This window comes from Saccostrea echinata, unplaced genomic scaffold, assembly GCF_033153115.1.
Source record: "Saccostrea echinata isolate AGI-Se365-2 ecotype Australia unplaced genomic scaffold, CSIRO_AGI_Sech_v1 ptg000046l, whole genome shotgun sequence".
Taxonomy (NCBI): domain Eukaryota; kingdom Metazoa; phylum Mollusca; class Bivalvia; order Ostreida; family Ostreidae; genus Saccostrea; species Saccostrea echinata.
In genome coordinates, this window is record NW_026889795.1 from 6,693,586 (window position 1) to 6,721,429 (window position 27,844).

Genomic DNA, 27,844 nt, shown 5'->3' on the forward strand with positions numbered 1-27,844 from the left:
ATCCCGCATGAAGTAGATTTACCTATCCAATCCCCCCAAACAATCCCCCCTTTTTTTTTTTAAATTTATTTATTTATTTATTTTTAAACTTGAGAAATAGCAGTTTCATTAATTGACGTTTATTGAGAAACCTGTTATACTGTGTTATGGATATTGTACTTCAGATGCTCTTATTTCATTTCCGTCAAGGATAAAAGCAACGAATATGAACATTTTACTAATAAATTGTTTGGGGGGGGGGGGGGGTAGGGGGGTAAAAATTCACAGGTACTTGGATCTTGGTTTATAAATGTGTTTGTACCTTATTGATATGTAAAAATGTACTTTACTTTTTACCTGTCAATAAGGTACATACATATTTATAAACCAAGGACCAAGTACCTGTGTAAAAATTAGCTTTTATCGCCCTATGAATAGGCTGAGTATTTGATACAAAAGACTAAGCTGCAATAATGTAGCCCTCTCCGATTTTTTTTTTAATTTGATCTGATATTTTCTGGCCTCTCTCTCACTGCCCCTCCTCCCCCCCCCCCTCAAAAAAGGAGAGGGCTACATTATTGCAGCTATAAAAGATTGTATTTAGAAATTAAATGTGCATTGATTAAAGCGCAAAATTTTACATCTTTAATTGTATTTGAACAATACCTTATTCATTAATTTTCTCTTTTCATGTAAGCAAGTTTATTACAAAGTACAAATTGTACTTCGGGTTCGTTGTCACGATGCGCTCAGTAGGAATATATACAAATTTTACCGATAAATTTATTAGGAAAACCTACTACATACATGTAAATGTAATAATCTTTCGATATATAATTATATTCACAACTTATAGTGTTATCAGTAATTTACCATTATTTCAATTATGACCATTTACACGAAAAAGCTTTTCTTATGGTCATGTAGCTATAATCGCCTCCTTTTTTTCTTAACATCGGGCTCGATGCTATATGATGTTCTAGAAGCTTCCGTCAATATAAAGATCGGCGAATGACGAAAATATTTTGCACATTTCCCTTTTTAATCGGTTATCACAACTTATTTCTTTTATATCATTTAAATCGAGTTTTAATTGAATAATTCAGTGATGACGTTTTATGTAATAAATAAACGATTGCTTGTTGTCAGTTTCATTAAAAATTGCAAGTGACTTAGATCCGCCAACCGGAAACGCCACCGTACTCACGTTTTAGCTATTTCATGGTTGTTTATAGAAAATGAAAGTAGACTTTTAATTTAATGTACGATACTTACTTTGCGAGTGAAATCTAAATATAGTTTACGGACATCAGCTTGTATCTAGTGTATTGTTAGAGGAGTAAGTAAGAACTCTGGTGCACCCGTTTCGGAGTTTATTTGCAGAATTTATTAATTTATAAGTATAGATTCATATGAATTTTCATAAAACATTACTTCTTCGGGAAAACAAAGAGAGATAACTCATGATTTGGGTAAAACTTGTGTTTTTCACTATAGAGATCAACGGAAAACGGAAAATATTTTTAAAACATCTCTTCCCCCCCCCCCCCCGTGAAACAAAAGTTCCTTTTTACAGGTAATATGGACTGTCATTTCATAAAATTCATACCAAAGCTTTCTGTGTTTCACGGGGGGAACATATGTTTACAAACAAAAAACTACAAAAATGCTTAATTTTTGACCAATTTCAAAGGGTTTTACAACTAAAACATTGTATTTTATTATTAATATATGTTTGATTTTATATGCGTAAAACATAAAAAAAGATATAAGGAACATTTATTCATATCCAAGAATATTTTAAAATGTGTTGATGCTTTAAAGCCCGATTTCAATGGAAAATATCGTCAACCCCCCTTATTTTAAGAGCTGGAATTAGGGGTAATTAACTATTTCACACTGGCATTAAAATTATCAGTCAATTACCATTGAACTATTCTTTGCATCCAACAAAGATTTTACGGGCAAATTGACAGTAGTATTGAATTAAATGGGTGTAAGATGTAGGCGGGAATCGAGAGTTAGCGTGCGTAGTTCTTTCACACATTATTTAAAGTGTAAAAGTTACAGATAAATGTGTAAAATTTACACTTTAATGTGTAAAAATTACAGATTAAAGTGTAAAATTTACACATTAAAGTGTACATTTTACAGATTAAAGTGTAAATTTTACAGATTAAAGTGTAAAATTTACAGATTAAAGTGTAAAATTTACAGATTAAAGTGTAGAAATTAAAGAATAACAAGTGTCAAAATAGCACTAATACGCTTCCGTATGGACCAGTCTGGTCAGCGATCCCCAAGAGTGCTGCATCGATCAGATCTCACTCTCCACTGTGATTCTCCATCTTGTATTCCCTTCTTTCTCTTTCCTTCTGGAGTCCAGTGGAGTGCCGTTCTACATTAGCAATATAACAAATTCGTTAAGAAATGTTTAAAAATACGAACGTTTGGAAAGGGTATTACTCTGATGGAAATTTAATTAACTCGGAATCTAATGATGCATTCAGAGTTGCAAACCGACAGTTTTCAGCTATTCATATCTTTTGATCAAGATGGCACACTCTTTTTTCTCTTCGGAATGTAAACAACTAAAAAAACAACTACTTGGGGATACGCATTTCAGCCAAGGTCAACGTAAACGTGTTGTTGTGAGCATCATTTCACTGTTTATTGCTAACCCTATGTCAGGAGTGTGTATATACTGTAATGCTGGAAACTTCAGGTATCGTTTTTGTTGATTGCTCAGTATTTTCATCGTTTTCCTTCAGAAAAGAAAGAAGAATCGCCGTCGATTTTCATTAACAAATTGAGTAAATGTGAGTAGATTTTTTTTTGTTGAAATGCTTGGGAATGTACAATGTATTTATAAATTATGGCTAAGATAACCATGATAACGTTCACATCTTGTATGTTTTCGCTGGAAAACGTGTTTATATACTGACGTAGGGCAGTCGGGAAAAAACATCAGGCGCTGCTTTCAATATTGTGGAGAATTTTTCGAATTCCTATATAAAAATATCAATCGTAGGCGTCGGAAGCAAATTGAAAGTGAGGGGGGGGGGGGGCTAAACCAACAAAAAAGGTAAGCCCCAATTTTCAATGCCTATATTATGTCTATCCTTGTAAAAAAGTGGGTGGGGGGGGGGCTGAGCCCCCCTAGCCCCCAGGTTCCGACGCCTATGTCAATCATCCGATATTTAATGAGAAATATTTTGATTTCTAAAAATTCTAAATCTTGATATCGTAAAATGATTATATATATTTTTATTTATCAGAAAAAAATGTAACATAAATAGGATAGACTACATGCATAATCAAGGAACCCAGAACTGCCCTTGCCATCTAATCTCGCCACTGAAAATATAGTAAATAAATGATAAAAACGAATAATGCAGGAGAGCAGCCGTGGACATCCGTGTGGCACAATGCCAAAAACATATAAAATACCTGGTTATAAAAACAAACGATGCCAAGTAAATATTACTCTAATAAAATGTTTAAGTATCGAGACTTCAGTGTGTTAGTGATGAAATTTTGACTACAATATCAGGTAATAACATGCGTGGATCTAGAGGGGGTCGGGGGGTCTGGACCCCCCTGGAATTTGCAGAATTATGAAAAGTATGTACACTGAAGCAAATCCTTGATCCCTGCCTGAATAATTAGTCTGTTCAGAGATATACCAGAAAGGGATTTGTTTACTGTTGTTCAATAATTTGTTTTTTCCCCATCCATCAGTGCATTCCTCTTCTCTGAGCAAAAAGTAAGAGTTAAATGTTAGCGCAAGAAAAAATTGCTGATCTCTATACATGCACATTCTAAACTTATTAAAAAAGTAGGTGTGTTAAGCAGAGATTAATTGCCCCTGAAAATTCATTACATATTATTTCTTCCTTTTTTTTGGATCAGATATATTCAAAACGAACTTAATAAACTGGGACTTGGCTATATATTTGATGCAGGTTTCATTGATAATACTTATATGATAGTAAAACAAAGATTCCTTGAGGTGAATAACCATACTATGATTTCTAATATTTGTAACAATGCCCGTAGCCCGCTATACCAACATTTGGTTGATAATTTTGGTATACAATATTACTTGCGTAAACCTATTAATTATATGTACAAAATACAAATTGCTAGAATTAGACTATCTGCCCATAATCTAAACTGGTAGATATGTTAATGAAATTAGAAAAAAACAGATTATGTAAAATGTGCTCTTTGAATGTTATCGAAGACGAATTTCATTTTATTTTACAATGTCTTTTTTATCATGACCTCAGATCTAAGTATTTGAAAAAGTATTATTAAAAGAAATCCAGTGTTTGGAAATTAATTCAACTTCTAAGTGTACAAAATATAAAGGAACTTTGTAACCTTGGAAAATATTCATATCAAGCTTCCATTAGAAGAATGAAACATTTGTAAATTTTTAGTGTCTTATAATTACAATTGGCTGTTAGAAAACACATCCTACATAGTTTACTTGCTATTTATTGATTATGCTCACTCTGATATTGTTATTATAATATTTTATAATATTGTATATATGTTTAGTTATTAATATATGTAATCTGATGTGTCGTATGACGCAAAGAAATAAAGAACTTGAACTTCCAGACTTCAAAAAAATTATTGTTGTTATTGTTATAACGAATCGTTTTTTAAAATGCTATGGTTGTTCGAAAAGTTCGGGCCTATACCCACTTAAAGCTTTCTACACCACTTGGCATTTAATTTGCTAACATTTGTTTCAGTAGCATAAGTTCGTTTGTCAGTATTTTCCTTTTTTGTTTTTACCACATAACTCTGTTTTCACAAGATCTGCAACAGTGAAGCGTCCATCTCTCTTTCCATGGCGTTATTAACTTCTGATCCGATTTTTACTGATAATCCGTTCCCTCAAAGATCGTATATCATCCGATACAGAGTCTCTACCACCCGAAAACCGCCTGTGAAATTTACACACAAATGCACGACACACTTTTGTCATATTTTTCTGCTTCCTACATGTAGCAGTTTTCAGAGTTTATTCTGAAGTTTTCCAGAGTGCAACAGGAAATTGCTAGTCGTTGCTCCCTGACGTTCTCCGACGTAATCTATTTTTGCCTTTTTCAGTGAGGAATATCCCATTTTTGCAATTTTAGATATTAAATACGTTTGAAATAAGATATGTTTAAAATTCTAAATTCAACCCATTCAAATTTATTCCTAAACAGGTCTACCAAATTTGAAGATAATATGACGTTAAGTAAAAAAAAAATGACGGAAGTCCGCGAACTTTTCGAACAGTCCTCGTTATAATTACAAAAAGATATATTTTGGATGAATTCTCATCTTTTCATACATACATTGTATATTCTACAAGCTTTCATATGAATTAAGCTAAGGAATGGTGAATGTTTCTTGTTTAAGATTGCTTGACGGACCTTGAGAAGGACAGTAAAAGATGGAACTTAGAAAAACAGTGGAACCGGACCTAACAGAAAAAAGTTCATTTAAAGTAGAGGATACTGAACACGAAAACCAGTATCAACGATACCAGGTAGATAAAAGTTATATATAAGGCAATAATAACAGCTTGTATATTTATTGTGAATTAAACACGAAAACCGGTATCAACGATACCAGGTAGATAAAAGTTATTATATAAATAGTGCACGTTTTTGAGGGTAACAGTTAAAATTGACACCCCTCGGAAAACCATTGTCAACCGACGCGTCAGCGGAGGTTGACAATGGTTTTCCGAGGGGTGTCAATTTCAACTGTTACCCTCAAAAAACGTGCACTATTTATTTTATTATACTGAATGTCTTATTGATTTCGGATGTCATAAAAAAAAATTCGGAGATCGTCGTTAAGTTCACGCTTAGAAAGCTTTCAAACGGTTAGAAAGCTTTCAAACTCACCGCTTCTATTTTTCTCAATAAGAAAGCTTCGGAAAAGATATACCAACCTCTCTATTGTTTGTTTGCTACTCAAAAAGTCCTCGCAAGGATGTTTCGTCTGTCGTTTGTTGTTTTCAAGTAAGCTACATCGGACGCAAGCTTTTATTGACGTCGTTTATTTGGCTTCTTTCAAACGCACAACTGACGTTTTGAGAATTCTACGGTGAACCGTACGCGCATGATTTGAACGCATGTGACATTTTCGTAATGTTACCCGTTGCCAACTGTGTTGCTAACGCTGAGGGTAATATTACGGATTGTTAAATACGTCTAAACCAATCAGATTTTAGTATTTAACATGAAAGTATAATAAAGAGCAATAATAGCAGCTTGTATATTTATTGTGAATTAAACACGAAAACCAGTATCAACGATACCAGGTAGATAAAAGTTATAGGGCGATAATAACAGCTTTTATATTTATTGCGAATTAAGGATAAATATCACAAATTTTTTTTTCAGTATTCAGATTTATATTCAAATAGGTAACCTGACTAATGTTTGCTGTGTAAAGTGGGATAATTTGTAAGATTTTGTTACAATGTTAAAATTATGTGCAAAATTTTGTATAGAATTATATAGAAACCAAAACAAAGTCGCATATTTTAGCACCAAAGAAAACTTACGATTTCTCTATATTTTAGGGATTTATTATTTTTGTCATTCCTATTCAAAATCAGTCAACAAATATATATCAATCCAGGCATCAGATTTTTGTTTGTATTGTAATTAAACGCAATTATTTTTCAACTTGTACCTTGACTGAATGAAATATCTAGGACATGATTGTACATAAGTGAGATTATTATTAAGAAAAGACAATAAACGTGTTACTAGTAACCTTGATATCAAGTACTCCTTAACGAACACACTTTTGCATATCATCAAACCTGATTCATGTTGTTGTAAATCTTCGAATATTACCTGTGGAACTAAATTCAACCTATTTGGCTCTATTTAAGGGAAACAAAGGGTTTACTTCACAAGAGAATGTCGGGGCATAGATTTGAAATACAAAAAGGGGGCCATGGACATTTTTATAAACACTTCTAATAATTATTCTAAAAGCAGGTCAGACAATGAGCTAAATATGAAGAGGATAGACATCGAAACTTTGTTGGAATGGATTAAGTGTTTTAGAAGCATCGTATATTACAACTAAAAGGCATAATGCGTACACGTTCCATCTCTCCTTTCGTTTTCAGCAGGCTAGAAATGACAAAAGAGTTAGGAAGAGCAAATGAAAAATTTGTTTTGGTTTCACCTAACAAGACTTGTGTCAATCTAGTCTTTGTTTATAAGGCTCATTATTACAACAGAACTGCATTCTATAAGAACTTGGCTTTAATTTCACATCTGGGAAACCAATTTTTACCCACGGTTTCCTTTCAAAAGATAAAATTCTTCAAATTCACATTTCAATTTTTCATACACACCTTAAGTATTCAAGTCAGTTGGAGTAAATTTAATTTACCGTACCTATAACGGATTTAAAAAATTTATATAAATGAAATGTGAATATAATGTACAGTAATCATGCTCAAAAGTCCAATTAAACAGCACAAATTGTGAGCAAAGCAAACAAGGACCTCTGAAGACATCAGAGGTGGGATCTGGTGCCATGGAAGAGTAGGTACATTTACCCCTGTCAACCAGTCACACCCACTTTTCAAAGCCGGAGAAATGTAGAAAACAGTATAGCGAAATCAGTATGAAAATAATGACCTAACAATTTCTATGACGGACATCAGTCAGCATTCGACATAACGACAGACTGAATGAACAAACATGGTCATTGTGTCGACCATAGAATTTGCAAAATAGTGACTTTAAACGACATTGAAAATACCCTTGTGCCATCAACTTACTTGTTAGCAGTCTGGCTCATTTTTGAAATTCTTCGTATGAAAAACATGCTTTTGCATATAAAATCAACTGGGAGACATAAATCTCATATGCAGGTGATAAACCTGAAATCTATAACAACTAGAGCATGTTACTAATAGGATGACTTCAGCTTGTCCATGCATCGCCAACATTATTCGTTTATGTAGTAATGTTCCACTATCACCTGCGCATGATTTCAATGTCTACAACTGATTCGGTACGCTAGAGCATGCTCTGAGAAAAAAATCAATTGAAAAAAACCAGTCTACTTACAAATAACTTGCTATAATTCCAGGATTTGTTTTACAATAATCCTGTTTAAAGTCACTTCACAAATGATCGTTATTACGACGTTGTTTGTGTAAAGAACCTCGTATCGTATTTGACTGAATTGTTTCGTATTAATTTTTAGGCGATTGTTCTTAATTATTTGTTTTGACTACGGACTACGGGCTCACAGAGGGTGTGGCAGGTCGACATGGGATATTTAACACCTCCTAGGCACCTGATCCAGTCTTTGTGTTTCCACGGTTCCTTGTTGTTGTTAGGTTAATGATTAATATCGTTTGTAGAGATTGATCACTTTGTCTTCTTCACAATATTTTCATTTCATCCCAAATGTAGCTACGTTGCAGATCTTCATGTAGCCAACAGCATTTTGAATAAATTTCCCCTGAAATCTAAAGATTTCTTCCTTGTTACTATCAGAATCATTATATTTTTTTTAAGAATAAAAAAATAAGTTTATTCGTGCTTCAAGTACATCATACATGTACATCTCTCTTTGTAATTATGCGCACTGCTTAGAAGGAGCCATAGTGAGATATATATGCTTGGCTAAAAAATAAAATAGAATGATTGAACGAAATATATTCTTTAAAATGGATATTCAGTGAAGTAACGCAGGTTTAACTCATTTTTTTAGACAAGGAAACGTAACCGGCCAATCGTCGCGTGTGGGTTAATCATGATTGGTTTAACATTCATTATTTGGCTTGTTGCCATGACGACTCCAGGCTGGCTTGTTGTGTATATCAGAAATAGGTTATTTCCTTCCGGGGTAAGTCACTTGATTATATGATAAAGTTACATGTTCGACATAAAAAAGGGCAAGGTAGACTTTATGGTCACAGAAGATCCTGATTATCTCTATTTTAACAGATAAGTTAGCTAGCCCTAAGACATGTTTGTTATATAATTCTTTATCATTGTCGGCTGTTACCATATAAGTGGAATTTTTAGCAAAAAACTTTAGCGACTTGTTCATAAAAATCGCTATAAATATAAAAGCACGAAGTAGTTTTAGCGATTTTATTTTGTCATAAAAGATGCGTCTGATTTCCGATACAGAATGAATTATTAGCGATATTGAACCCTAGCTACCTCAGCACACTCGATAATAATGCCAATATTATATGTCGAGCAAAATCAACGCGCCCCTACAACGTTTTGGTTCACATAATTGTATTGATCAAAATATATACTTCTATTATTTTGCACACTCTCTTGTTTCAGACGAGCTTTACAATGAGTATATTTTATTACGTCACCTGTGAATCTACAAGGACATGTGACCTTACTGCTCTTTCCTGGAACAGCGTAGATCCAAATTCTTACCCATCAAACAAGCGTAAGTTTATTTTCTTGTTTCATGTGGTAATGCAATTACATTTATGTGGTATCCTTTCAACTGGTATGTCAAGAATGTGAGAAGAGGTCATCACAGTTCCATTTTTGAATGTGTTTATACAAAGAAAACATAAAAAGAAACCTTTAGGACAAAATCCACGAGGAAAGATTATTGTTGATTTTTGATGGAACAAACAGGACAATTTCAGTTAGCATTTTAAATGATATCCAATGAGAAATCATTTTATTGACGTACAGAAAAAATTGAAAATTGCAAAATACCTTTATTATCCTTGTATAAAAATATGATTTTATAGTTTTACGACATTAATTTGTGTCAATAACGGAATAAAATATCTAAAGTGAACTTAAAATAAGAATAATTAAAGATATTGAAAGTAAACTTTATCAGTAATTTGAGTAGAATTTTAACAAAACATATATATTTTCCAGCCTCTATAAGTGAGATGCAGATTGTGGGTACCTTTGCTATGATTCTATGCGGGGCTGTGTTTGTGCTGGAGTTATTGAACTTTAGAGTATTTATACTCCATCCATCTAAAACAGCAACAAGTGCAATTTTGATGTTAGTAGCAAGTAAGTAATTTTAAATTCTAATGCATTATATTTAGACAGCATATACTGTATTTGTTGTGACGATGATACGTAACACGTAACTCTTAAACAGTTAAATTGAGCTTTTACATGTATAATTATAGAACTACTTGTATTTATAAGTCAAAGACAAACTTTAAATACAGTATAACCCAAAATAATCTATTTAAGAGATAATATGTACATTTCCAATTATTTCCAATTATTTTTCCTTAAGATTCGTTACAAATTAGAAAACAGCACATTGTACGTCTATGAACTACAATGTATGAGCATGAATATCTCTTTTGTTACGTCATAATACCGTAATTGATGTTAAAAGTGTAGTTCAAACTGTTTTTTTTAATGACAGTTGAGTGGCATAATTTTTAGGCAACTTATGAGATAGATTATGTTAATCTGAGATGAGAATTTATTTTTTGAAAATTCATGAGATACATGAATTACAACGGTTCACGCTAGCATATTTATGAAGGCGTGAAGCATCGAATTCGAAGTTCTTGTCCTCGAAAATTTTCAAAAATTTTAATTCATTTCTTCAATAAAAGTCAAAATATTGTTTAATTTATGAATTAACAAATAATTCATACATCAAACACTGTGTTTCAGTTATAGGAGAAAGTGTACTCATTGGTAGAATGGGACATATGGTAACGCAAGTGAAAGACAGATTTAAAGAACTGCACCGCTCAGATATAGCTGATCTTGAAAGAATATTCAGAGAAGAGGATATAACGGAAATGGTTTCGTTTTTAGTGTACCGGGTTGAGTTTCCGTATTCAATTTTTATTGCCTCTCTGGGTGTCCTTACTGGAATCCTTGCCTTCGTCTCAGTCGTCATCGTGTTTTACCGGAACAGGAAATCACAACTGAATGATACGGTTGCAGATAATCCATGTACATTTAAGTCTACCTCATAAATTTGGAATTTTTCTTTTTTCTTTTTTTTTTTTTTGAAAGGGGAGGGGTGAGGCAGGAGGGGCTTTGTACATGTACCTTAATCAATGCTGAATACTCATACATACTCATTAGTGAAGCTGAAGTGTATGTCATAAAACATTAAATAAATAATTATTTGAGATAATATTCAATAAAGTCGACACTTTACTCAGCAAAAATGAATACTTTTATTTTATTTCAATTAATAGTTCAATTACCGATGTATATTTAATAACAAGAACATTTTCATCAAATGTGACTCTTCTTACTAATGTAATACATGAAACGAACAAATAAATTAAAAATAAAATTATGTATAGTCTCCAAAGTTACATATATACCGGTGGCAAAAAAGCAAAATATATACCAGAATTCTACTACGAAATATCAATTGTTAAAAGCTTTTTGAATACAGGAAGGCAACAGCAAGCATAAAGAAAATTAAAGTACCAGTGAATATCAGATTGAAAACTTATACCTGTACTACTTAGCAAAAAAGTCCTTTTTTACACAAAATATTTTTTAATATATTGTATATCTTACAAGATAAAAAATGTGGTACACACTGTAGTTATTTGACAAATAAGTTGATATACAAGGATATCAACAATCTCATCTGAAGTCAACATTTCGGAATTTCATAATCGATACAATGACCTTGTTTGCACATACAATCTATTATAAGGTTGAATGTTTTATTTTATTGTCAGACCATTATTTTCATACTGATTTGTCTACGGATTTCCCAATTTACCCGATCATGACAAGGGCCACACGGCGGATTTGACCAATCGACAGTAGATGCTTACTCTCCATGGCATCTGATTCTACTTATAATCTTTTCAATGATCCGTGTTTGCTCTGCTCACAATTTAAATTGTTTCATTGGACTTTGAGCATGATTATTAGTACTGTTTGTTAACTTTTGGTGTTTCGAAGAAGCTTATGTTACTTACATTAAACTTTTACGTTTAGATGAAAGAAAAAATAAGTTTAGGTTTGCCACTGTAGGTTTTACTACATGTACATATTGATGTCTATGAAAAGGTTCCTCCCATTTCCAGATACTACGTGCATTAATTACAACTAAAATGATATAGAGAAACAAATTACTACTAGTAATGGTATTTGCTTGTAGCCTAAACTCACCGACCGGAACAGAAATCGATAAGCAAAGACTAAAGCCAATCCTGGCCCTATAGGTTATACCTCTATAGTTATGAGGAGGTAGTTCTTTATGTTAGGTCAGACGATATATTTCTCATGATATATTATAAATTTTCTCAAGAACTTTGGATTGAAGTATAGCTACATTCACAGGTTTCCTCACAAAAAATGAAGTATTACCAGACATTTGTGCAAGATACCTGAGGATGGTCTTTCCTTTATAATCATATTGGATATCACCTAAATTGATGATATCAGAATATTTAGTGTTTATACCTTTCAAAGCATTTTGAAAACAGTTTAGAAATCACAAGATAGAATAATTATAGATATTTTTGGTATGTTAACAAAGAGATACGAATTCAGATATTCGAGGATCGTATCGTCAGACCATAAAAGATATATGACCTGCTTGTCTTTATTTTCTTTTTTCCGTAAACAGCGTCAAAATTCTGCTGGCCGACTTGAAACTCGAGTGCTTTTTATCACTCTCGCAAGGAAGGCTAATTTTAAGTTGGTCTAAAAACTCAATTGCAGTGTTTAAACATTACATATAATAAATTAATTTTTGTTGCTACTTTTAATTTTCCCTAAATGTATCATGACATTTTTCTGTTTTAATTTCAGTAAAAGTTTTTAGGCAATCAAAATCCAACTGTATCTTCTGCCAGAGACATACATATCACGTAGTGTAAAGCAAATGTTCCCGTCGGCGAGCAGAGATTGGACGTTTTTAAAAGAGATAAAAGGGAATAAAGATAAACTATGATCGTAGAAGAGAATGGTAATAATTTGCTCGACAATTAAATTATTGACAAACAAGTTAATGAAACAAGAATATCAGCAGTCTCGTTTAAAGTCATCATTTCGTAAGTTTTATGGTCGACACAATGACCTTGTCAGCAAATACAATTTATCATTGAGTCGAATGCTGACTGACGTTTTTCTTACTACTTGTTAGGCCATTATTTACATACTGAATTGTCGACGACTTTTCCCGTTATTTCCCGATCAAGAAGAGGAGCACACGGCGGGTGTGACCGGTCGGCAGGGGATGCTAACTCCTCCATGGCACCTGATCCCACCTCTGATGTTTTGGAGGTCCGTGTTTGCTCTGCACCTATTTTGTAATGTTTAATGGACTTTTGAGCTTGAATACTGTTCGTTATCTCCATATATTTCACCATAAAATTTGCGAAATGTTGATATTAAACAAGATTGTTGATTTCCTTGTAGTATTAACTTATATCTCAGTAGCCGGCCTCGTTTTTGAAATTGATTGTTGCTAGAACGTAATCTTGCGTATCAAATCAACTTGGAGACATATACTTCATATGCGGGTGATAAGTGCATATTGCTAAACAGATAAGGGAAGTCATGAATAGTAGTTGATAATTTGCCTTGATTATCTTTCTTTATTGAAGCATTCAAATATAAAAGAGATCTGTCAAAGAGATCTGTCAGATTCTTTGTATCTTTTAATTACAGTTCTATGGTAAATATTGAAACAACGTAGAAAAGAAAAATGTTAATTGATAAAACGTCGTCGATATATCTATATGTCAAATTGAAGGCCTTAGCAAGGGATTTCCTTTTTTCATGCAGAAATTCTTTAAATAAATTTTGCTTCATACAGGGAGTTTCAAAAAACATGCAAGCATTTACTTTCCTCACTTTTTTGATAAGCAAACAGAAACATATAAAAGTCATATAAAATTATGCTAAAAAGACTTAAAACTTTATTTATAACAAAAATTGGGGAAATAATTATCATTTTCATTAATTATGGCGTCATATTTGACATCACTGAAAAATATATGATTTCATTCTTTTCATGGAATTCAGTAAGGAGTAGTCATCAGAAGTTTTAAACTGTTTTAACAAAGCATGTCCCCAGTTATTGGGATTTGGACAATGCAGATAGGTATCCAGAATGCAAAGGACTTAATATAATGTGGAACAAATCTGAAGTTTATGGAAAGACAATTAGAACACATGAAAACTTAATATAATGTGGAAGAAACCTGACGTTTATGGAAAGACGATTAGAACACATGAAAACATGAAACCCTTAAGTAAAATAACCGAGCTTTTAAACGAATGCGACTCAAAAATGAGCAAGCCAAGTGTACATGGGATGCTGAAATATGATTTGAATCTTACACCTTGGACTGGTTGAAAGAAAAAAAAATTGGGGGGACGATTCGTCTTTTTCAAATCCAAGAACTTTTTGCCCGTACACTCAAATGACTTAAATCCCCTTGACTTTTATCTCTGCGGACATTTAAAGGTCACAGTTTATAAAACACGCCCCAAAACAACACATGAACTCAAAATGGTCAGAGTGAGACCAGGTTCATTACACAAAAACTCTGTTCACTAGTAATGAGAAATTTCCTGCATCGCCTAGATTTACTGATTCCGGAAAAAATTATGCCATTTAGAAAATGTTGTTAATAGGTGAAATTTCACAAGTTTTCTTTATTCTTTTGTAACTCATAATCTATTTGCCGGATTAATTTTATTTTGATAACAATAAAACTTGGAATTGTGCATTTTAATTTGACATGTTGATGGATGGTATTGGATGAAAAGCCAGTAAGTTATAAGCAATCAAAATGGTTGCATGTTTTTTTAAACACCCTGTATGAGTTGAAAAAAATTTTTTGTATGGGAAAAAGTACCTATGGACATTCCAACAGGTTGTTGGAAGACCTGGTCCTCAAAGACTACATGGATATTGTAAATGAAAAACTCAAACATCTGGAAATTGTCAATGAAAATCCCAGATATCTTTTTAAACATAAACTACAGAATGCTTGTGTGTGCAATCAGAACGATTTTTAAACAAAGATTATAGATGATCAATCACAAGATATATAAATTTCCTCCTGACCCATTTTTATTAAGAAGCACTTGTCTATGATGTCAAAGCTGCTCTTTAATTTATCGCAAGGAATCGATTTATAAAGCTTAGAAAAGTGCATGTTTTGATGCTGTTGATTTCAGAAATTTTTTTTTTAGTTTAGATTAAAAAAAAAAAATCTTTAAATTTTTTTCTGCAATCCATATTTCATTTGCACCACTTTTCGAATATGTTGTAACACAGTACATCTGAAGTAGTTTCTCTTTTACAACAGTTAATGTGTTTGACTAATGAAAATTAAAGATAGGAGCTTCTTTGAACATTAACTAAAGCCTGCAATATGTATCTTTGTAAGTATTTTCATGAAGTCAATAATGAGCCTTACAAAAACTATATTGTTACAAGTTTGATCAACTGGTTCCAAAACATATTTTTCATGTAGTCTTTCTAATTCCTTTTTTCACTTCCTCCCCATTAAAAGATAAAAAGTTGGTATCTTGCCCTTTAATTTTCTCGTGCTATTCTTTAACTTTTATAAAATTCTTTATTCATTCTGACAGAATCATAACTGACCCATTGTCTAGCATAGTCCTCGACAAAATGCATTATAGAAAGAAGTTCTGTCACAATTTAAAAGATCTGGGCTCCCTGAATGTAGGATTTTTTAAAATGATTGATTTTAGGTCTTCGTTTTGACCTCTACTTACATCACCATTTATGATGTGTCCAGCTGGACTGCAGCTGAAAGAGGAGAGAGAACAAGTACATTTAAAAAGGATTTAATTTTGGATGGTTAATTTAACCACTGTAAAGTTTGTTTATAATACAAATTTGAATGCAATAGTTGGGAAATATCTGAAGGAAATGAAAGGTGTGGACTTCATCTTAAAATATAGTGGAATACAGGACAGAAAATTTTTATGATTAGAAATGTAGCTTTTGTTTACAGCATCTTTACCTTTGTTGACAAATTTAAGCTTAAGAAATGAACTATAATTGAAGAACTGTGCGCAACAAATATACAATTTATTTCAGTTAGTAAATCTGTGGTTCAATTTTCAGTTGATGGTTCTCTTGTTCAACTTTTTAGATAAGTAGGGTTGGTCGCGTGGCGCAGTGGTTAGAGCGTTTGCTCTAGAGTCGCGGAGTATGGAGTTAATCCTTAAGTCGCGGGATCGAATCCAACTGCGGGACATGGAGACCAGTTCTTCGGATGAGACCATATAAACCTAGGTCCCGTGTCGCAGTAGGTGATGAGAAAGATCCTTCCTTGCACAAAGACCGTAAGTGCCGAGTACAGATCTAAATTTGCAGCTCTCCACCTGTAGGTGGTGGCCTCTCAATATGAGAAAAAAAACTCGAAGATACCCTTTAACCAAAAAAAAAAAAAAATAAAAAAAAATAAAAAAGTGGGCGACAGATCTGTATGTACATGAACTTAGACCTCTGCTGGAATCTGTTTTCATCTTTAACATTTTTCTGCAGTGTTTTATCGATTCAATATCATTAAGAGAAGATTTTTATTTCCCAATACTAATATTTTTTTCTTCCAATCACGAAAGTTTGATCACAAGAAAATAAGTGATTTTAAAGTATTAAGCTTATTGTTGATTCCCTAACACGAAAGACTTTAAAGAAAATGTGTGATTTTGGCTCGTAACACTATTTGTCTTTAGTTATACATTTACAGATTGACGTATTTTGATGTTTACTTAAGCAAAGTTTTATTGTCATCAAACTTAAAATGGAAGCTGCATTTTAGAATTTCACAGAAATTTGTTTTCTTAGAAACCACTGTTCTTCAACATCTTAAACCTATATACAGAATTATATCCCTTGAAATAAATGAGCTAACGAAAGGTTGTATTTTCAAACACTTCCACGACCATAAAATTTGCGAAATGGTCGAAGAAATTCGCATACATCCCTGTAACATCTAATTATCTGTCAGTAGCATGATTTTAATTTTTTTTAAAATGTAAAAATAAATTGTCTTATAAAAAGGCACTATAAGTAAGTACAATGAAAATTCGAATTCAAGTGTTTTCTGTGGTGCGATTATTTAAGTTGAATATAGTTCTATTTCTTGCTTCACTGAAAAAATAAGTACATTTAACATTATATTCTCCCTTGTAGTTCATTTGTACTGCTTCAGTGATCTAAAATGACTTTTTAAAGAGTGATTCTACACACAAATACTCCTAGGTGGATATCAAAAAGATAATAGATTTCCTTGTTGACAATATCTATGTAGTCTTTGCAGATCAACAATTTGTTAGAATGTCGATTGGTACTAATTCTAGTCCAATATTAGCCGACCTGTGTTTTATAGTCTGATGATGAAGAATTTATTCAAATATTTTGACTGACAAGTTTCCCACCAATTGTTAGGCCATTGTTTTTGTACCATTTTGACCACAGATTACTCTGTTTATCTGACCAATACAGAGGACTCACGGCGGATGAGACAGGTCGACAGATGATGCTTACTTCTTTAAGGCACCTGATCCCTCCTCTGGTGTTTTAAGAGATTCATGTTTTTTTTCCCTGTTCACGATTCATATTCTTTACTTGATTTAGAATACTGACAACTTTTCGTTATCACGATCTTTTAGATTTCACAAAAAAGAAAAAAAACAAAAAACAAACAAAACAAAAAAAAACAAACAAACTAACAAAAAAAAAACACATAAAAATAAACAAAAAAAAAATTAAACCGAAGATTTATATAGTAAATTTGTTTCTCTAAATCTAATGATTTATTTCTACAGACTATTCAATCAAATGTTGAAAATCTTAACGTTTTTGATCAAACGTAAGGATTTTTTGACCTTGAGTATGTGTCTCTTAATTCTTTATCTGCTTTTATTTTGGAAAATATAATACATTTAAACACCAACGCATTGGAAAATTCATGATTCCCCCCCCCCCCCCCCCTGTATTTCACAGCATCGAGGGATTCCAAAGTCAATACTTTTTGATATTTGTTTAGTCAGTCAGAATGTGTACATTACTTTCATATGAGAGATTTACTACTGCGATTTAGTATTTTACTTGAGGGTTATGGTCTAGTGTCATCTCTTAATTTAAATATTTGATGATGCTGTATTTTTGTAAGACGGTACATGTAGATAACTATTAAAACCGGAGACAGGAAAAAATGAATTTTTGAAAAAAAAGTCTTCTATTTCTTCAGTAAAATAATTAAATTATAAACTTAAGCAATCAATATTAATCAATGCGAAGGGAAATTATAAGATGATTGTTAAAAAATCTATATTATAAAAAGGGACTTAGTCTTGAATAGGTAATGCTACCTAAGGGACTTAGTCTTGGTAATGCTACCTAAGGGACTTAGTCTTGAATTGGTAATGATACCTAAGAGACTTAGTCTTGAATAGGTAATAATACCTAAGGGACTTAGTCTTGGTAATGCTACCTAAGGAACTTAGTCTTGAATAGGTAATGATACCTAAGAGACTTAGTCTTGGTAATGCTACCTAAGGAACTTAGTATTGAATAGGTAATGATACCTAAGAGACTTTGCCTTGAATAGGTAATGCTACCTAAGGGACTTAGTCTTGGTAATGCTACCTAAGGGACTTAGTCTTGAATAGGTAATGCTACCTAAGGGACTTAGTCTTGGTAATGCTACCTAAGGGACTTAGTCTTGGTTTTGCTACCTAAGGGACTTAGTCTTGAATAGGTAATGCTACCTAAGGGACTTAGTCTTGGTAATGCTACCTAAGGGACTTAGTCTTGGTAATGCTACCCAAGGGACTTAGTCTTGAATAGGTAATGCTACCTAAGGGACTTAGTCTTGGTAATGCTACTTAAGGGACTTACCTAAGGGACTTAGTCTTGGTAATGCTACCTAAGGGACTTAGTCTTGAATTGGTAATGCTACCTAAGGGACTTAGTCTTGGTAATGCTACCTAAGGGACTTACCTAAGGACTTAGTCTTGGTTTTGCTACCTAAGAGACTTAGTCTTGAATAGGTAATGCTACCTAAGGGACTTAGTCTTGGTAATGCTACCTAAGGGACTTAGTCTTGGTAATGCTACCTAAGGGACTTAGTCTTGAATAGGTAATGCTACCTAAGGGACTTAGTCTTGGTAATGCTACCTAAGGGACTTACCTAAGGGACTTAGTCTTGGTAATGCTACCTAAGGGACTTAGTCTTGAATTGGTAATGCTACCTAAGGGACTTAGTCTTGGTAATGCTACCTAAGGGACTTACCTAAGGACTTAGTCTTGGTTTTGCTACCTAAGAGACTTAGTCTTGAATAGGTAATGCTACCTAAGGGACTTAGTCTTGGTAATGCTACCTAAGGGACTTAGTCTTGGTAATGCTACCTAAGGGACTTAGTCTTGAATAGGTAATGCTACCTAAGGGACTTAGTCTTGGTAATGCTACCTAAGGGACTTACCTAAGGGACTTAGTCTTGGTAATGCTACCTAAGGGACTTAGTCTTGAATTGGTAATGCTACCTAAGGGACTTAGTCTTGGTAATGCTACCTAAGGGACTTAGTCTTGGTAATGCTACCTAAGGGACTTAGTCTTGTTACATGTAACACAAACTCAAAGTACCTCTATGAAATTAAGTGTAAAGCATACGTATTCTATAAAATAATTTTAAACGAATAATTTGCTCTTTATTTGGAATGGGTATTTTATGCTATCAAGACATTTTTTATGTCTGTGCATAAACTTTTTTGTGAAAACGTTTTTAAAAAAATGGTTAATTATCCCTTTGAAAATTTTAAATGCATGTATAATGGTTATACTATATATAAATGTATAAAATAAAATAATTCAGGTCAAATTTCGTCTTTTTTCGTTAATGCATTTTAAATTATTTCAAATTTATGAATTTAAAATTTCGAGATCTTTGATCTGAATACATAAACTATTAAGTGCTGTAATTTTACCTTTATTTAAAATCAAATATCTATGTCCAACCCCCCCCCTGAAAAAAGTCCTTTTTAAATTACGCTACACTGTGATCAAAGGCACTAGGTAAAGAACATTGTTGAAAAGTCAGATTCATTTGAGGTATTAGGTTTAAAACGTTAGTTTATTGAATAATGAATTTAGATGTGCAAAAGGGGATATTTTTCTTTTTTACTTTTCCTTAAAAAAACGCCAAAGATACATGAACTTGTTTTATTGAATTCTTAAATTGCATGTTCACATTTCTTCATTCCATATTTATAAAGTCTTCATTGGTAAATGAATGCAGTGTATGTCTGAAAAAAAAATCATAAAACTTATGCTTCCCAAAATAAAACAATAACGTCATCCTGAACAGCCAACACTTTCCCTAGCGGTCGAGTAAAACAAGAAAGAACAAAATTAAAATAGCGCAGCTATGTTAGGGAAGTCTACACTGTATGTCAAAGATCACAACAATTATATTATTATTCTTCAGGCATTCCACCCCTATTTGGACCAAATTTCTTTAATTCTTAAATACGAAGGTTGTCCATAAAGTTAGTAGACTAATTCTATAATTTTCTTAATAATGACAACACTGCCAATGTTTACGATATAATATTAAATATAGTCCATGATTTAGGAAAAGTATAAAAATTAAAACAATACACACTATATTACGAAAATTATAGTTAATATGCAAGCCGCACGGCCCAGTCTTACGTTAGCTAGTTTCATGATAACGACAATTAAAAGTTTGAATTTTTATCACATATTCGTGGACGGGCGCTATTTTTTTTTTTATCATGCCACACTGCTACGTGTGTGCGATAATATTTAAATATAGACCATAACTAAGTATATATATTTTAAATTCAAAACAATATACGATAATTTACGAGGTCGTCAGTATAAACACAGTATAAACACTGCCTATACACAGACTGCAGAGTCCAGTCCGATGATATCCTAGATTTATAGCAACGACATGAAAAGGGATTTTCCTCAAATAACAGTAGCTTTCCACTTCTTGCAACGTCCCTCAAATTGTACATACCGTTGAAAAATCGTATAATCCCATTTCAAATTAATGACCTAAATATATACCAAAAATTTCCACTTGTTTGAATAATTGGTTTGTCTCTGACATCGTTTCAACCACATTTAAAAATAGTTTGATGATTGGACGCTGTTCTATTCGGATAGCCGTCGTCTCTTTTTCTGTCAATTTTTAAAACACATTTCTTGCGTTTTTTTCCCTTAATATCTTCACGATCTATCCAATAAGCGTTATTAAAGAAATCAGAATATGACGACAATCGCTTTATTTGAGACACATTTGATTTTTTTTTTTATTAAGCTTTGATTTGTTTCTTGAAGAAAATAATCATTTTAATCCGAAAACTTTATTTCAAAAAAACATTTTAACCACCCTGGGACGTGCGCACTATATGCGAGCTTTAAAGACCGCGATTTCTACAAAAATATTAGGTTCAAACAATCAAAACCTCTGGTCAATTCTGACTTTGATATTCATAACAAACATTTTGGTATACAATAAGTATATCTAGGACCACTTACTTTAATGAAAACGTCATTGTCCACGAACTTAATTGACAACCCACGTATCTATCACATAAAAAACGCTTGTATCTTAAATTAATTTAAAGCATTTTAAAGTAGAACTAGGTTTACCAAGACAAATATAAAATATATCACCCAATCGGTATTTAATCAAAGAAGACTATAATCGAGATATATGGGGACAAACAAATTCTAAAAATAAAATTCAATCACTAAGAATATAAATAAACGTTGGATGGAAAGATGCCTTTAATTAATAGCAATAGAATGAGAAATGAAATCATTTTTAAAAAGATAAATTTTAATTTCGAAGGGTGATCAAAAAGTTCGCGCACTAATTGAATTACTTCCATAAAAGAAATAAAATTAGGTTTCAATGTGTATAATTTTTTTAAAGTAGTCCCCTCCGATTTTAGTGCACATCTGTCATCGTTCTGCCCATGCGCGAAACACGTGGTCCAGGCGGTCACGTGACATGCTCCACAGTGTTCTGTTCACAACAGCTAATAGATTTTTCCGAGTCTTATATTTATTACCATGTAGATTATTTTTTTTATAACAAGAATATTTCGTTTGTCACAAATGGCCAAATCTCGACAATAGGCTGGGTGGATAAGGATATTTTTTTACCAGAGTGAGCATGGTGTCCATCACAACCCAAATCCTCTGCTTGGATGCGTCGTTTTTTGGTTTTTTTTTAAAATGTGAATCAAGTATAGGTGCGTTCTCTTTAACATATCTAGAATTTTTAAAATCTGAAGTTAATGATATTTTAGGGATTTAATTACAATTTTATTGTTAAGATATTCAACTATTTTTCTAACTGTAGCTTGGCGATCTTTCATAACAAATTGCTCAAATAAAGACACATCTCTTTCCCAGCATACTTTCAATGGGCACCAGAACAAACATCATTTTTAACCATCTCCCTTCCTTCAATAAAACAATCAATCCAATTTATGATCGAACTCTTTGCAAGTCCTTTGTCTTCATAAACCCTGTACAATTTATATTCCACTTCAAATTTCAACTTGAAATTGCCAAGATTTACGTTAAACTTTACAGCCGTTCTTTGCTCGAGTAAGACTGAGTAACCCATTTTTCGTCACAAGTCACCTACATATTGACGTCATTTTCACATTGTGACGTCATAAACATGGACCAAAACATTACGTAGCATCTGCTATTTATAGAACCTGTTTATCACTATTTGTGTGCCAAATTTCATACTGATCTGAATTGTCGTTTTGTAAATATAGAGATAGTTCGCGAACTTTTCGATCACCCCTCTTCTAATGGATTTTTATTGATTTGAATGAGGGAGACTCTTCAAGGACAATCAAGACCATCAATTAGGGCCCATTCCGCTCTTACATACTGATGGTAATGAATGAAATTTTTCTCTTAGTGTACTTAGTATACTTTATCTACTTTATATTTATTTAATTTTATTGAAACTGAGGTGCGGAATACCTCAAAACTACGCTCACTTTACGTACATTATGGTACGTCTGCGGTACTGATCATGACTCATAACTTAAACTGTTCTCTTGATCCCCTAACAAAAAATACAATACCAAACTCTGGTTTACTAAAGAATCAGGATATTCATTATAGTAATTCAAATTTTTGTACTGTAGTAATGAAATGTGAAGATAACGAATAGTAATCATGCTCAAATTAGGTCAATATAAACTAAACCTTAACACTAACCCCCAATAACACTAACACTTCTCCTGACTTTAACCCCTACCAACACTGACTCTTCGAATTTTGCTCATACCTTTTGACAGACTTCCCTGATTTCAACGTTCTTGGTGTCGTTCGAAAGGTCTTGAAGAGCTCTCATGTTATGTATTTGTTGTTCCAAGAAGAGAAAGTTACAAGCAGTTTCGTCAATATGTTGGTAAAAAAAGCTTTTTCATGTTCGTGGGCTCGGGAGAAAGGTCTTGACGTATTGCGCAATAACATATTCAAGAAGAAGTGTAAATCAAATGTCGATTCTATAAAACTCCAAAAATCTTTCGGAAAATTTAAATTTAAAATCTCAAAACTTTTCAAATATCAATAGAATCAAAACATATGACTTTTTTTCTTAATATAGCCATCTCTCACGATACATTACAAATTTAAGGTAAGGACGCCCATAGATTGATTGATTGATTGATTCAATGCTGTTTTACGTCCCATTCGATAATTTTTCACTTGTACAGAGATGTCACTGTATGCCGATGAAAGACATATACTGGGCACTCAGGACCATTGAGCAGTGAGGGATCTTTATCTTGCCAACGCCTACCGTGACTCGGGACCTCGATTTTTAAGGTCTCATCCGGGGGACCCGTGAATTTCACCTCTCATGCCGAGCGCTTGGTGAAGGAACAGCCACAAAATATGTTTATGTCTTAGGTTTGACGTGGTACGGCGAACGAGAATCGAACCCGGGCCTCCCAATCACAAAGGATACCCATAGAAAATTAAACTCAAGACATTCCATTAAAAGTATAAAGTATCAAAAAAATTTAAAACAGTATAATATTTGATAAATAGGAATACTGCTGTCTGTATTTATATATATATCTGGTCTCTGCTGGGTTCGGCCAAAACGATGTCACTTACATCAGCTGTTTCCCACTTACCAGGCTAGAATTTAAAACATACATGTAGAGATACAAAGATCGTGAAAGTTCAAAGATATACGGATATCTCTTTGTATTAAAATTGAGTCTGTCTTCTTTGAAACAAATTCCTTAACATGAAAAGTGCTGGGGCACGTTTCTCATGCTCGGGAACTTTGTAAAATTTAGCCATCTTTCAATAAACTACCGAAAAAGACGTAAAACCTTTAAGTAATGTTAAATTACTGAATTAAGCTACGGCGTACATCCAGCTCCCAGCACTTTTTAAAATAGTACGATACTACCTACATGTGTTTAAAAAATAAGAATTTTTTGTGACGCGGATATCGTTGAACTTAAGGGTTTTTCGCGGGCTCTTGTCTGTCGTTCAAGTATGTTATTGTACAAGTTGTACAGGTTTATATAATGTGTATACATTCTCAATTTAGGTAAAGATAAAATATGGATTAATGTATTCAATAATATGTCTCCATCTTGGTCAGATCACACTTGTTTCATTTTAATTTAAAGATTAACAAGCTACAAAAATAGCTTGATCCACGTCTCCACCACGGAGACACTACGTGTCAAAATAGACAGTGACGTCATCTCAGTCAGAACAGCTTTGGTTAATGTTATTATAACAAGATTAGTTGCATATCAATTTATATTTATATAACTTATTGAAAACAAAAGTATTTTTCTTCTCTTGTGATTGGTCATCTACAAAATTACTTTGTTGAAAATCACTCTGATTCTATATAAAAGTACCCTGAAGTTCAAATTAAAAAGATGCTGGAGTCCCTTATACGAAGACCCTTATATATCGACAACGATTTATCAATTAACAATAGTTATGTTCATTCATATATCGACTCGAATTAAGGTAGTTCGATCCGCAGGTTCTGAAAATCAGGAATTGAGTAATTAAAATACCCACAAAATGTCTCTGAATTCCCAAAGTAATTTGTATTTATCAATGGTATTTCTTCAAAGTTCATTATTAAAGTTAATCATATTATAAAGGGATTATCAAATCTAAAATATATTTTCAGGAAACGCGAAAAAAAAATACCTGCTATGCATTTTGTAATTAAAATTGATCAAGATATATATTTTAGAATAAAGAAACTATAGGTTTGTAGGCTTTTGCATGTTTTATTAGGTGTTTTAATTCTTTTATTTACTTTAATTGTTATATAATACATAGTTTTAAAAGCTTGTGCTATTATTACAAGATATCACAGTTCATTTCTAATTTCATATCATGCTAATAATCATTTATTTCTAAGGCTATTTTAAAGAAAATAAGATTTCTCTTAAAATGTTTTTTTTTTCTCTTATGGGGTACAAATGTCAACTTTTTACACGATCGTTTTTACGACGTCAAAGAACTTTGAATAATATTGATGCATGAAATGAAAATTGTTGTACGAAAAGATTTCAATTTCAAGCTTCATTTTGAGACTTTTTTTAATTAAATAATAATTTTAAGAGTTATTGTTCCTGTCTGAGGAGGGGATATCCTTAAAAAGACACTACAGAATCTGCCACATCTGTTTCATGTTTGGATTTATTACTTACCATAAACAATAATGGCCAACTAATAACTTAACTGTATGACAAACGAGATGACTTCAGCTTTTATTTAGGTAGCAATATTCGAACATCACCTGGTGATGGTGTTTATGTCTCCCAAAGAATTCAAAACGCATGACCATGCTCTGAATACGATCCATTTTTTAAATCGAGCCAGGCTACAGTCAGATAAGTTGATGTTACAAATATTTCAACAACCCCGTTTAAAGTCAGCATTTTGCAAATTCTTCAGTCGTTATAATGACCTGTTTGTAAATACAACCTATCATTCGGGCGTATTCTGTTCTGACATGTTTCATACCATTTGTTAGTTATTAATTTTATGCTAAATATAAACACGGAGTACTCCGTCTGCTAGATAGATGTGGTTTAACTGGAAATCATTATTTTTATGAGAAATCTATCTAAATCAATAACCTAAAAATATAAAAAAAAAAAAGCATTAAAAGCCTTATAAAAAGCAAAAAACATAATGTTAAGTATAAATTGTGGTCATATACCTAATTCAAAGATATTTTAACAAAGATACGTGTAACATCAGTGCGAAGAAATAATGAACTTTCAGACAATGGACTATGGCCAATGACATAAATAGAGCCTATATTTGGGATACTTTTATGGTTATTTTTAGTCCATGGGTCTCTTGTTAACGAAAGATTAAGTCTCTTTGAATATCGGATTCTGATTTTTTTAGAATGACTTGCTTTCAAAGCAGCTTTAACATTCTCAATAACCGAAGTAATAGATGCACATCTCAATTTCAAACGGCAACTGGATATCGTTTTCACAGAATTTTAATGTTGTTGTTTGTTGCTTTGATAACTTGTAATTTTTTGGTAAATGAAAGTGGTGGCCCCAAGATTATCAGAATAAAAATAAAATTTTGAAATTGGCTCGAATTTATGTGTCCAAGTATATTAAGAATTTTCAGAGATCAAAATAAACTAGAAATATGTCCATAGGACATGAATGCACCGTCGAAGGCATATTAGTAATGCAACATGAACATTTGTTTTATTGTCTGAAATTTGATGAAAATATTTTGAATAGTTTTTTAAAATTGAAAATGAAATCTAAAAAGTTTGATATAGATGATAAATTCTCACCGAATTATGTATAAGTGCATAAGCTTACATAAATATATCTTAAATGGTTTCTTTAAAGTTAAGCAAAATGCAAATTTAAGAAAAGTGAGGCCAAGGTCACAGGAAAGTTCAAGGACAAACGTTTTTGATGCAGTTAAATAGTTCTTATAAATACGTATCAGCATATTAAGTTTGATAAAAATATTTTGAATGGTTTATTTAAAACTGAGCTAAACACTAATTTAAAATAAATGAAGTTAAGGTCAAAGGAAAGGTCAAGGTCAAAAAAATGTTGATGCAGTTGAAAAGGCTACATCAATATGTTTTAGCCTATAAAGTTTGATTAAAATATAATGAATGGTTTCTTTAAAACTGAATTAAACACAAATTGAGAAAAGTGAGGTTAAGGTCAAAGGAAAGGTCATGATAAAAAAATATTGATACAGTTGAATAGCTTACATCAGTATGTATCAGCATATGAAGTATGATACTAAAGAAGAGTGAGGTCAAGGTCAAAGGAAAGATCAAAGTCAAAAAATGTTGATGCTGTTGTATAGCTCTCATCGGTATGTATCAGCATATGAAGTTTGAAAATACTCTATTGAATGGTTTCTTTAAACATGAGCTAAACACTAATTTAAGAAAAGTGAGATCAAGGTCAAAGGAAAAGTCAAGGTCAAAAAATATTGATGCAGTTGAATAGCTCTCATCAGTATGTATCAACATATGAAGTTTGATAAAAATTTCTTGAATGATTTCATTAAAACTGAGCTAAACACTAATTTAAGAAAAGTGAGGTCAAGGTCAAAGGAAAGGTCAAAGACAAAAATGTTGATGGAGTTGAATAGCTTACATCAGTATGTATCAACATATGAAGTTTGATTACACTATCTTGAATGGTATCTTTAAAACTGAGCTAAACACTAAGTTAAGAAAAGTGAGGTCAAGGTCAAAGGAAAGGTCAAGGTCAAAAAATGTTGATG

At 32.5% G+C, this 27,844-nt stretch overlaps 1 protein-coding gene across 3 annotated transcripts; it reads left to right on the plus strand.

Annotated features, from left to right (window-relative positions):
- Positions 1-2,374: 2,374 nt before the first annotated feature.
- LOC133202129 (uncharacterized) lies at positions 2,375-11,000 on the plus strand. 3 transcript variants are annotated; one of them, XM_061337908.1, is made up of 6 exons: positions 2,375-2,802; positions 5,404-5,533; positions 8,749-8,883; positions 9,339-9,453; positions 9,906-10,049; positions 10,677-11,000. In XM_061337908.1, the coding sequence occupies exons 2-6, from the start codon at positions 5,438-5,440 to the stop codon at positions 10,985-10,987; spliced, it is 801 nt and encodes a 266-aa protein (XP_061193892.1). In that variant the 5' UTR covers positions 2,375-2,802; positions 5,404-5,437; the 3' UTR covers positions 10,988-11,000. The 3 variants fall into 3 exon arrangements, with proteins under 3 accessions (XP_061193892.1, XP_061193891.1, XP_061193893.1); XM_061337907.1 differs by having other exon boundaries at positions 2,375-2,798; XM_061337909.1 differs by having other exon boundaries at positions 2,375-2,704.
- Positions 11,001-27,844: the final 16,844 nt, after the last annotated feature.

Coding starts and splice junctions, on each gene's coding strand:
- LOC133202129 (XM_061337908.1), top strand. CDS start 5,438: ATGGAACTTAGAAAAACAGTGGAACCGGACCTAACAGAAAAAAGTTCA. Junction 8,884..9,338: donor ATAGGTTATTTCCTTCCGGG/GTAAGTCACTTG, acceptor CTCTTGTTTCAG/ACGAGCTTTACAATGAGTAT. Junction 9,454..9,905: donor TTCTTACCCATCAAACAAGC/GTAAGTTTATTT, acceptor TATATTTTCCAG/CCTCTATAAGTGAGATGCAG.